Below are 12,318 nucleotides of genomic sequence, written 5' to 3'. Positions count from 1 at the left end.
GCGGCGGCGGCACGCCGGCAGCCCATTGGCCTGGGTAAGAACTCGGCCCGCCTCCCGGGCAGTCGTTGGTCGGGCGCGCCAATGAGATCGGGCCGGGCCGTGGGCGGGGAAGGAGTGGTTAACCCTTCGCGGTCCGCGCGGGAGGCGGCTGCTGGCTCCTCTTCTTCTTCCGGTAGCTCGTCCCGCGCGCTCGAGGGAGGAGTTTGACCCGAGGCCGCGGTGCGAAAGCCCGGCCGGAGCCGAAGAAAGTGAAGCGAGCGCGCGGGCTGGTACCCCGGTAGGGCTCCGGAGAGGGAGAACCGCGCGCGCAGCCTCGGCTGCAGCCTGAGTCGCCCCCAGCCTACTGCCAGCTGTTGGCTTTTTCCTATATATATGATGTATTTCACGCGTTATTGTTGCAGAATGCAGCAATACCCAGGGCCGGATTTAGGTTTTAATGAGGCCCTAATCTACTGAAGGTAATGAGGCCCTTTGTATGTCCAACTGTCCTTTGTCACAAATTGTCGCTGGTTTTTTTGTTGAATATACAGTATGTTATATGGTAATTTATGGACCTAATAGGTATCTAAAGCCATTTGCACATAACAAAATATGTATTTTATCAAATTAATTGTTGAACTGAAATACAATTAAACAGTGAAACACTGTTTCTGTATGTAGGGTTTGTTCTTTATCATATTTTGGAAATGTACATCCATTTTTTTTCCTTTAAAATTTTTTTGGGCCCCCCAAGAGAGTGGGGCCAAAGCTATAGCTTGTTTAGCTTATACGTAAACCCGGCACTAAGGGACAAGGGTGGCGCTGTGGGTTAAACCACAGAGCCTAGGACTTGCTGATCAGAAGGTTGGCGGTTCGAATCCCCATGACGGGGTGAGCTCCTGTTGTTCGGTCCCAGCTCCTGCCAACCTAGCAATTCGAAAGCACGTCAAAGTGCAAGTAGATAAATAGGTACCGCTCTGGCGGGAAGGTAAACGGCGTTTCCGTGCACTGCTCTGGTTTGCCAGAAGCGGCTTAGTCATGTTGGCCCCATGACCCGGAAGCTGTACGCCGGCTCCCTCGGCCAATAAAGCGAGATGAGCGCCGCAACCCCAGAGTCGGTCATGACTGGACCTAATGGTCAGGGGTCCCTTTACCTTTACCTTTAAACCCGGCACTGCCAATACCCATGGTTAAGGTGCAAGATTTCTAAATGTAGATACCACTGCTAACATTTAAGAACATAATAATATCCTCGTGGATCAGGCACCCTGGTCTCACGGTGACTAGCCAGATGCCTCTTGTGGGAAATCAGGGAGCAGAATGCAAACTCAAGAGCAACCCTTCTCTTCTGTGGTTTCCAGCAGCTGGTATTCTGTGGCATTGCTACTTCCAGCTATGGAGGTAGAGCACAGTCATCATGGCTAGTAGCCATCCGTAGCCCTCTGCTCTAGTCCTCCTTTAAAGCCATCCAGGTTGGTGGCCATCACTGGGAGTGAGTTCCATGGTTTTCACTATGCACTGCATGAAAAGGTACTTTCTTTAAGCTGTCCTGAATCTTCTAACATGTTGTGGGTGTTTTTGAGTTCTAGTGTTAGATTGGAAATACAGGTGTACCTTACAGGACCTGCCTGTCTGTTAGCAAAGGGGATACCTGGAAAGGCTTTATTTGGATTAATTTTGGGATGCATTTTAATCAATTTATTGCTTGTTTTTATGTATATTGCGTTAATAACATGATGTTAGCCGCTCTGAGCCCAGGGGATGGTGGGATACAAATAAAAAAATATGATGATGATGTGCTAAAGCAAAGTGACAAAATCAAGTTGCTATTGGGACATTAAGAACATGAGGCCAGCTGGATCAGACCAAAGCTCACCAGCTTACTGCCCCTGAACCTTTTCATCATGACCAGCAGCAGCCATCAGCAGACGCAGCAAGTGGGCCTGGTGACTGGCACTTGGGTTGCTGAAAAATAGGGTGGGAGGCAGGTTTCTCCTCTTAGGTTTTCTAATATGCATAGGATCGGGCCACCTGCTTACTCTTCCTCACCCCATTCACACTTGAGAGTTGCTTGGTTTATGCCATTCTCAACACTTTTCACACTGTTAAGGTAAACTCCTACCAGGAGGATGGCTCTGTAACTGGCAGGATGGCTTTTGTCTTTAAAAGTGTCATGCAATGTTTCTGATTTAAAGTGTCATCCTTCCTGCTGCCACCCTGATTTCTTTGGGGATGAAGCCTTCTGTTATTCCTTTCTTTATCCAGCACCATTTACTTTTATAAGAAGCAAATTAGGAGTTTGAAGGCTTCCAAGAGGAATTGCTCAAGAGAAACAGATAGACCTAAGAAAGCAACTGCTTAAAAATTCAGCCTTTGCTCATTTGCCTTTTGTTCCTGAACTACTTTAGTGCTTGACCTTTCTTCCTCCAACACACTGATCACAATTTCTCAGCTTTCCTCCCCGATCAAGGTTTTTCACTGACATTCCTGTACCTTTCTGATCCTAGCATTCCTTTTCACATGTCTCCTCTTTATCTTCTTCTTCCGTGCCCTTTACTGTTCTTTATTTTCTTCACTGCCACTCAGTATTTCCTTCCCCCTCATTTTTAGCCAGAAACAGGAAGAGAACTGAGACAATGTTTCCTCCTCTCCCTTCACATTAAAGTTAGCTCCTAAATCTTGCAAGAATAATAAACTTGAGCATCATTGTAGAATGCAGATTTACCCAGTCTGTCTGAAAACTCTTTATGTATATATTTTTCAAAAGTTACACAAGGAAGCTGTGGAATCGGCATTCCATGTTAATGGCATCTTTCAGTATGCAAAGATCAAGGGCAGCAGTTCCAAAAGTAAATACAGTGGTACCTTGGGTTAAGAACTTAATTCGTCCCAGAGGTCCTTTCTTAACCTGAAACAGTTCTTAACCTGAGGCGCGCTTTCACTAATAGGGCCTGCTGCTGCGCGATTTCCGTTCTTATCCTGGGGGGAAGTTCTTAACCTGGAGCAACCACTTTCTGGTTAGCGGAGTTTGTAACCCGAAGCATCTGTAACCTGAAGCGTCTGTAACCCGAGGTACCACTGTACTAGGCTTCTTAGGGAGGCTAAGACAGTTGTCAAGGGTACATAAACAAAAGGAGTATTGTGGCACTGTAAAAACTAATGGATTTATCATGGCATAAGATTTTGTAGACTAGAATCTACTTCATTTAGTGAAGTGGAGTCTAGTCCTTGAGAATTTATGCACAATAAAACTGCTAGTTTTTAAGGTGCCACAAGACTGTTTATTATTAATGGACTGTGCAGTAAACAATGAGCACAACCTGTTGAAATGTGTGGTTTCGACACCACACTTTGAATATACTCTAGGATTGCCGTTTTCTAGTAATGGTAATTTTCATAAAAGCAGCCTACAGTAATCAAGACTCCACTGAGCCATTAAAAGTTACATGGTGTTTATTTGAATAAAATTTAAAGGACATCACCAGGATCTTGTTACATGTGGTTGGTGATTCTAGCTGCTGCTAGAGTAGTACAGAATACATTCACATTAGAGCAGGGTTTCCAGTAGAGAGCTCTCAATCTCTCTCCTTCTACGCACACACCAACACCCACACCCGTTTTGGATGCATAAAAAGTGGGGAGGAGAGGGGAGTTAAAACCTGCCCAGGCTTCTGTGGAGGGAGAAGTCCTTGCCTCAAATCAAGTGCAGTTTCAGATGCAAAGTTTTCCAGCTTAGCATTGTAGCCCAAAGACAATTTGCGAGCCAAAACAGGTGGGTGGGCTGCCACAAATAACATGTACCGGGGGACAGAAGACAAGTTTTGAAAAACAACCATTTAAGTTTATAGAGTTTTGTATGCAATTATAAAATAAAAAATAGAGTTTAACACCAAATGTCTCTGCCTTTTCTATCAAGTAGTCCCATACACTTGAGGAGTAATAAAGAATAACAGAATTGGAAGGTGCCCCAAGGGTCATCTAGTCCAACCCCCTGCAATGCAGGAATCTCACCTAAAGCATCCATGACAGATGGTCATCCAACCTTTGCTTAAAAGCCTCCAAGGAAGGGGAGTCCATAACCTCTTGAGGGAGACTGGCTACCAAATCTCCTCTCTGTCTCCTCTTTTCCAGGCTAAACATATCCAGTTCCTTCAACCACTCTTCATAAGGCTTGGTTTTTTTGCTGCTACATCACACTGTTGACTCATGTTAAGCTTGCAGTCCGCTAAGATCCCTAGATACTTTTCACATGTACTGCTAACAAGCCAGGTCTCCTCCATCTTATATTTGTGCATTTGGTTGTTCCTGCGTAAGTGTAGAACCTTACATTTGTTCCAATTGAAATTCATTTTGTTAGCTTGGGCCCAGTTCTCCAATCTGTTAAGGTTGTTTTGAATTCTGATTCTGGCTTCTGCGGCATTAGCTACCCCTCTCAGTTTGGTGTCATCTGCAAATTTGATGAGCATCCCCTCAATTCCTTAATCCAAGTCATTTGTAAAGATGTTGAACAACAATAGGCCCAGGACAGCACCCTGCGGCACCCCACTGGTCACTTTTTCTGAGGATGTTGAGGAACCATGAATGAGTACTCTTTGGGTTCGGTCAGTCAACCAGCTACAAATCCACCTGTTACCTCATTCAACCTACATTTTACAAGCTTTGTAACATCACAGTCAAATGGATAACCGCCACCTCTTCATGCTACAAACACTTTCAAGGATATGGAGGGATACCATTAAAAAAAAAAAAAAATAAGGCTGTGATCCTATACACATTTGTTTTTAAATAACTCTTTTGAGTTCAGCAGGCCTTACTTCCCTTGGCCATCAAGAATTAGTTTCACAATTCTTTAGAGATTGACTCAGGTCTGCCAGGAGTGAGAGACAACAGAAATTAAATGTTTCTTACATTCCTTCTAGGAGACAATGATAAGAACATTTGACCAGTCCTACCTATACCTACCCCCCCCCCCCAACTGTGCCCCAGTTGCAGTCTCTGAAGTATTCTGGCATGTGCGGCATGTTAGGGTAGGGGTACCACCTCTGGTGGGAGACACCTCATGCTCCTTCTGGGGTAGTTTGTTCAGCCTGTACTCAACTCCTAGGATAGCCTTTCTCAACCTGTGGGTCCCCAGATGTTGTTGAACTACAACTCCCATGTTGTTGAACTACAACTCCCATCACCCCTAGCTAGCAAGGCCAGAGCTCAGGGATGATGGGACTTGTAGTCCAACAACATCTGGGGACCCACAGGTTGAGAACCGCTGTCCTAGGACCTGCAGCATGCAACAGTTGCCACACCCCAGGAAATGGCTTTAACTGGCTGGCTAAACCAGGTGAGGGTAACTGATGGGTCTCAACCCCTGATGAGTTAGGGACTTCCCCTGCATGTGAAGACAGGCTACAGCGGATTGAGTGGACAAGACCAAAAATGGGCCCATGTGTCAAGAAAGCAGTTTCTGTATGTGCTGTAGAGGGAAATGAGGGGGCAGGTGGGGCTCACCAACCTAGGAAGGTAGCCCATCTAGGAGGAGGACTGATCCTAAACCTCTGCTGCCTTGTGGGATATCTTCGGAAGAAGGCTAAAGAGTAAACCCTACACAAATCCAGAGTGGAGTCCCTAAGATGTTTGGATGGCACCCTGTAAGCCTCCTTCCAGCAACTCCTGCAGCCAAGCTGGGGCCAATCATATTGCTCTGCTTTCTTTTGGATCACATCAGTGAGGCTGAGAAAGGGCCTTGTCATCTGGGTAGCACAGGACCTCCATACACACTGTCCAGGCTTGCATCCCAGGGAGGTCACTTGGGTGCTTGACACACTTGACTTCACCTCCAGAGGTGCACTCCATTATCTCTCAAGTCAGATGGATGCCAACAACAGAAATTTGGGCCTCAAGCTAGAGAAATGTCAGAAAGCTACGCTCTCATGTGTAGGTGGCAGCTAGTTTTCATCATAGCTCAGTCCATAAAGAATGAGACTTGTAATCTCAGGGTTGTGAGTTCAAGTCCCACATTGGGCAAAGGATTCATGCATTATGGGGGCTTGGACTAGATGACTCTCATGGCCTCTTCCAACTCTACGATTCTATGATAGACTAAGAATGTGGGCTTGCTAGCAGAGACCACAGCGACGTTGCTACATAAGCATGTTTTTTTGGGCAGCAGCAACCAAGTTAGTGGCCAAAACACATTTCTCTTCTTCAATTTCCATACAATTTAAGGCCTGAAGCTTTCTTTCTGCCCCCTCCCACTTCAAATTCACGTTTTCTGACTGACAACATCAGTGGATGGGTGTGCGTGAAGAGGGTTGTAGTTGGTTCTAAACCAACAATAATAAGGAGAATGCGTCTTGGTACAACAGAAAAGTCAGGCTTGTTTATATCCTGGATGGTAGCCTCTGAGGAAGTTCAAAGAACAAGTGAGGAGCCTACTGCATTAGTTAAGTTCTCACTGGGGGCGGGGAGCCATATTTCTGGACAACAACCTTTTCTTTATTTGGGAGCAAGTAAGGATAGCTCTTTGGGAGCAATCCTTTATATACGCAAATACAATGACTTATGTATGATAAAGACATTCACTTCTCCAGTATCCAATCAGCTGAGACCATATCTGGCTCCACATTGGACTTATAAAGGGTAGAGGGCCTTCTCCAAATTGAAAATACAAATATATTATAGGAAGAGGGGTGGAGGTGGTATCTAAAAGCTCCTGCAGTTCTGAAACACCTAGAAATCAGGTGAAGGAGGGGAAGGGTAGTTTATATATCTTTGGGAGTCCAAAGCATTTACTTTGAAAAGAAAGGCCAAAGGCAAGTCTCAGAAAAAGCACATTTCCTTCAAAAGTTTTTGCAAGGAACATGAAAGGGCCAGATACCTCGCCTCTGTTCCATAAGCAAGTGCAGCACTTAACATATTGGTCCAAGACGGTTATTTTCTATAGCAAGCAGGAGTGCTGCGCTTGAATAGCTTAGGCCTCCTTCCCATTCTCTCTCTGTACCAGACCAACAGGCCCAGCAGTCTGTCAAAAAGACTATGAGGAAGTCAACTGATTCACTCACTTTCCTGCACCTGTGACCTCACACACTCGGACCAGGTATCGTGGCTTTCCAGGCACAGGCTGGGTACAGCAATTTACACTGCTTCATAAATAGCCTCTGCCTTTGTTCAGGGCAGAGAAACTTCACATTCATTACATCACATTTGGCGAGATCAAAAGGCAGAAATGTTCTGCGCTGGTTCTGGATACCAAAACAGCAGAAGTCAGAGTTTCAAGGTGTGCCAGTAGTCTGAAGCAGCTTCCATGGCACTGCGGCTTTCCAGGCACAAAAAAGACAGAACTGAGACACCGAGTGCAGAGAAGAGTGTGGTCTTTGGCCGAGAATCTCTGCATCCTGCTCAACACACGCTGAAAACGGAGGGGGCTTGGGCCCTGTACTTTTCATGGAAGGCTTTGAGGATAGGCACAAGGTTTGTGAAGGCCGGGCGGAATGAAGCTTCCGATTCCCAACAGTTTTTCATTAGACGGTAAATCTGTAGAAAATGGCAAAGGTTTAGAACAGCACACAGAATAAAAAGAGAAAAAACAGCAAGAGAAGAAAGAAAGGGAGAACCAGACTCACCTCACAAGGACAGTCCTTTGGGCTGGGCAGCCTTTTCCCTCTATCCAGTAGCTCTATAAGCCTCAGCACTGTCATTTGTCCCTGAGTTGCTCCAATCATCTCAATGAATTTCTAAGACAACAGGGAGAAATATGTTATTGAGCACTTTGAGAAAGAGACAGCGAGATGCCATTGAGATACATACACATACCACACATGGTCAGCTCTACCAATGGGTGGACCAGCCAGCTGCTTGATAAGAGCATGAGACTCTCTCCCATGATCTATGATTTTTGATGACCACTGTGGTCATCTAGAATCACAGAATTGTAGAGTTGGAAGGGACCCACAGGGTCATCTAGAACAAACCCCCTGCAATGCAAGAATCTAAACTAAAGCATCCATGACAAATGGCCATCCAACCTCTGCTTAAAAATCTCCAAGGAAGAAGGCAACATAGCATCCTCCATCAGTGCCTGGGGCTGGGGTGTGGAGGATGAACAAAACCCACTGTGCCAACCCAGCCCTCACCGCCAATGCCACCAGTTGGGTCCAGGGAACGGGTCTGAAGGAATGGAGGTGAGACAGGAGTTGCTGGTGCAGGTGGGCTGTGTACCACACACTGGCGAGCTTCGCAGAGCTCTGTTTATTAGCAAGCATATGCAAAATCCACCAGACACATTCAGGACTTTGCCCTTTAACTTCTCTAGTCATGTGCTCTCTGGGTGTCGCCCTGTTATTTGCGCAACCTGTTCCACCACGTCATGTCCCCAACAGAGGGGGAAATGAGCAACCCTTTTGCAGAGGAGGCAAAGGTCAAGGACAGTGCACGGCACATTGCAAAGGAGACAAAAGGTGAAAGATAGGTCATGGCGGCTAGACACGCTGTGGCAGGGTGCCCCGCACCCTGCATCTGCCATCCCTACAGGGGTCTATAACAGACACCCACAGTAAGGTCCAATCAGGAAGCAAACTAAGGTAAGGCAAGGATTGTCAGAACATTGCTGTACGCAGGCTCTGTGCCAACTGCAGTTAGCCACGGGGCCAAGGTGGGTCAAAGCACCCTGGATTTACTGCACTGCATAGTCTGCATAGTCAGTCTCCTGAAGTACAGTGATCTAAATGTGTTCCAACACACATTAGATATTTGTAGACTTAAGACTTAAGCACTGCTAAGCAAATGTTTTCACCTCCCTTGTATGCCCAGCAATCAGACTCACCGCTGGGGGGCTTTGACTAGAATCACAGTGTGTTAAGAGTTCATATAAAGTAACTCCAAAGGACCAAACATCAGAAGCACAGTAGAATTTACAGTCCTTCAGGCACTCCACAGCATACCTACAGCACAAGGAAAAACAAGAAAACAGAGCCAATGAACAGCAATTTTTTAAAAATGTAAAACTGCATTGCTGTATCAAATAAAGGTTCATCTAGTCCAGCGACCCATCTTCCAAAAGGAACATGTTCAATACTTTTAGAAAAACTCACAACAAGGGAATGAAGATTATATTTTTATCCCCAGTGGATAGTATTACCTCTTGAACATGCAAGTTCTATTTAGATATGGCTTCCAGCTAGCTAGCTAGGCAGGTATCATGAGCCACCTTGCTGAATCAGGTCATATATTCCATTTCTCAGTCTCCAGCAGCAGCCAGACATATACCTCTAAAAGCTCACAAAGAGGGCATGTACTTTTGACATTCACTTATCTCCATTCTTCCCTTATTTTGCAGATATGCTTTTGGTGTTCCCATAGAAGTTGAAGAAGCACACAAGTGCTGCCATTTCCTCCAGTGTCAACCATTTCACGGAAAGCTAAACATATTGCAACATTAATCAGAAGAAAGGGTAAAGAAAAAAGACAGCAAATTCTCTTAGAGACTGCCGTTCAAGAGCTTGGGGTGTTCATGGGAGTATTCAGAATAACATCTTGCCCCACCTCAGGACTTGATCTTGAGTTACAATGCAGTCAAAACCCCTGTAATGTCTGAGAGCCATGACATTTTATGAACGCTTTCTTACCAAAAAACAGGGCTGTCTCCATCTTCACAGACACGGTAATAGTCATGTCCTTCAGGGATGGCTTTGGCAAGACCAAAGTCTCCAATCTTCACTACATTCTCATTCTCCAAGAGCACATTTCTGGCTGCCAGGTCTCTGTGGATGTAGCGTAACGAGTGCAAATAAGCCATTCCCTGCAAAGAGCAAATATGGTGTTATTCCCCACCAGCTTTGCAAGCAAGGAGGACAAACACCCAGGACTAGACTCTGAATCAGAGGCCCGGATTTTGAATTTTAGCCTATGTGCCTGCTAGACCAGGTGAGTGGCCATCTGGTCCAGCATGCTGTTCTCACAGTGGCCAACCAGATGCTTATGGAAAGCCTACAAGCAGCACAGACCCTTTTGCTTGGTGTTCAGAAGCATCTCTGCCTCTGTCAGTGGAGGAAAAACATCTCTTTCAGAGTCAGTACAGTGATACCTCAGGTTATATATGCTTCAGGTTACAGACTCCGCTAACCCAGAAATTGTGCTTCAGGTTAAGAACTTTGCTTCAGGATGAGAACAGAAATCGTGCTTCGGCGGCACAGCAGCAGGAGGAGGCCCCATTAGCTAAAGTGCTGCTTCAGGTTAAGAACAGTTTCAGGTTAAGAACGCACCTCCGGAACGAATTAAGTACTTAACCCGAGGTACCACTGTAGGTAGTTGTCCCCCATGAATTCGTCTATCTTCTTTCAAAGCCATCCAGCTTGGAAGCCATCATTATGGCAGCAAATTCCATAGTTTAACTATGTGGTGTGTGAAGTAGTACAGTCATATCTTCGACTTCCGAAAACGTTCGAAAACCAAGGCGCAGCTTCTGATTGGCTGCAGGAGCTTCCTGCACTCAATCGGAAGCCACGTCAGATGTTCGGGTTCCAAAGAACGTTTGCAAACCGGAACACTCACTTCCGGGTTTGCAGCGTCCGGAAATGGACGCAGGGCGTTCGAGAACCAAGGTACGACTGTACTTTCTTTTGCCTGCCTTGAATCTCCCAGCGTTCATTTTCATTAGAGGTCCCTTCTCTCTATCCACTCTCTCTGCACCGTTCATAATTTTATACATTTATATCATGTTAGCTCTTACCCACATTTTCTCTAAACCGAAAAGCCCCAAATATTGTAACCTTTCCTCATAAGGGAGTTGTTCCACACCCTTAAGCATTTTGGTTCCCATTCCTCCCCCCCAAACTTTTCCCAGCTCTGTCATATCCTTTTTGAGGCAAGACAATCATAACTGTACACATTTCTCTTCCCAGAGCCAAGGAGCAGCCATTTAAACAAACCCCGTAGCCTATTTCAACCACAGGAGTCCATGCCTCTTCTAGAACTCGACCAATAATCCCAAAACAAAGGAATATTCACTGCACCGGCACCTACATTAACTTTAACACCCCAAACTGATAGACTTTACCTCACAAATCTGCTGGGCGAAGAGGAGAATGTGGGCCAGGCTGACATTGTGCTTGGGGAGATAATCTCTCAGGCTCCCCAAAGGCACATACTCCATGATAAGCTGCACAACCTTTTCCCCTAGAGTTGGGGAGAAAAAAAATCCAACAATGATATTACTCCAAAAGGAAGTGTTTTTACCTTCCCGCATTTCATTATCTATAGAAGTCCTGGCATGGAAGGTATCACATATAGGGAAGGAAAACAGCAGGTGGAGACCAATTCAAGGCCGCAGTGTGTAACCATGGTTGGACTGGGATTTTTTTTTAAAAAAATAAGTTTATAAGTTGGATAAACAAAGTTGGATAAACAAGTTGGATAAGTTGGATAAACAAATAAGTTGGATAAACAGAGATCGTAAGAATAATAAATGATACAACTAAATAGACCAAGGCTTCTCACGTCATTTGTTTATCACAAAACTAGCATAATAAATTTGCAGGAATATCAGTAACATACGGTTCATTATTAGTGGACAATGCTAAATTCTTGGTCCATGAACTGGTTTAAAGTTTAAACAATAACAAAGAGGAAACAGGAAAGAACAGGGTTAATGAATAACATTCGACATCACACAGACAAATGCCTAATCAGGAGCCCTTGTGGTTGTGGTTCAATTAATAATAATAATAATAATAATAATAATAATTTATTATTTACACTCTGCCCATCTGGCTGGGTTTCCCCAGCCACTCTGGGCGGCTTCCAACAGAATATTAAAATACAATAGTCTATTAAACATTAAAAGCTTCCCTAAACAGGGCTGCCTTCAGATGTCTTCTAAAAGTCTGGTAGTTGTTGTTCTCTTTGACATCTGGTGGGAGGGCGTTCCACAGGGCGGGCGCCACTACCGAGAAGGCCTTCTGCCTGGTTCCCTGTAACTTGGCTTCTCGCAGCAAAGTTTGAGTAATAGTCATTTTTCCTCTTATGCTATCAATGGATCAATATCAAGTGTTAGAATACTGATGACTGTGGGAGGGGGGTTCAAAGTGAAGCTAATTTATGTTTCAATTTAGATCTATGCTCTATGCCTGAAGGGCCATACTTCAGCCATAGAGCATCTGCTCTGCATGCAAAAGGTCCCAGGTTCACTCCCTGGCTTCTCCAGGTAGGGCTTGTAGAGATTCCTGCCTGAAACCATGGAGAGCTACTGCCAGTCAGTGTAGGTAACAATGAGCTAGATGGACCTGATTGAGTATAAGGCAGCTTCCTATGTACGTATGGAAGTTCTCAGGGTAACTGTGAGAAAGGAAT

The 12,318-nt window shown here is 45.2% G+C and overlaps 1 protein-coding gene and 1 long non-coding RNA gene across 4 annotated transcripts in view; one reads left to right on the top strand and one right to left on the bottom strand.

Annotated features, from left to right (window-relative positions):
* Positions 1–51: 51 nt before the first annotated feature.
* Positions 52–11,452, top strand: LOC144326036 (uncharacterized). The gene is made up of 2 exons (XR_013391193.1): positions 52–458; positions 9,308–11,452. It is a non-coding gene; the product is annotated as an uncharacterized LOC144326036 (long non-coding RNA).
* Positions 3,415–12,318, bottom strand: part of TYK2 (tyrosine kinase 2) — a 48,160-nt gene continuing 39,256 nt past the window's right edge. For all 3 annotated transcript variants that reach the window (XM_028711858.2, XM_028711857.2, XM_028711856.2), the window contains exons 20-24: positions 11,027–11,145; positions 9,597–9,769; positions 8,795–8,912; positions 7,596–7,706; positions 3,415–7,506 (exon numbers count right to left, since the gene is read on the bottom strand). In XM_028711858.2, coding sequence (XP_028567691.2) covers positions 7,372–7,506; positions 7,596–7,706; positions 8,795–8,912; positions 9,597–9,769; positions 11,027–11,145 — 656 coding nt within the window. In that variant the 3' untranslated portion in view covers positions 3,415–7,371. The remainder of the gene's footprint in view (positions 7,507–7,595; positions 7,707–8,794; positions 8,913–9,596; positions 9,770–11,026; positions 11,146–12,318) is intronic.

This window comes from Podarcis muralis, chromosome 17, assembly GCF_964188315.1.
Source record: "Podarcis muralis chromosome 17, rPodMur119.hap1.1, whole genome shotgun sequence".
Classification (NCBI taxonomy): domain Eukaryota; kingdom Metazoa; phylum Chordata; class Lepidosauria; order Squamata; family Lacertidae; genus Podarcis; species Podarcis muralis.
The sequence above is the reverse complement of the archived record's forward strand: the minus strand, read 5'-3'. Positions and strand labels throughout refer to the sequence as shown.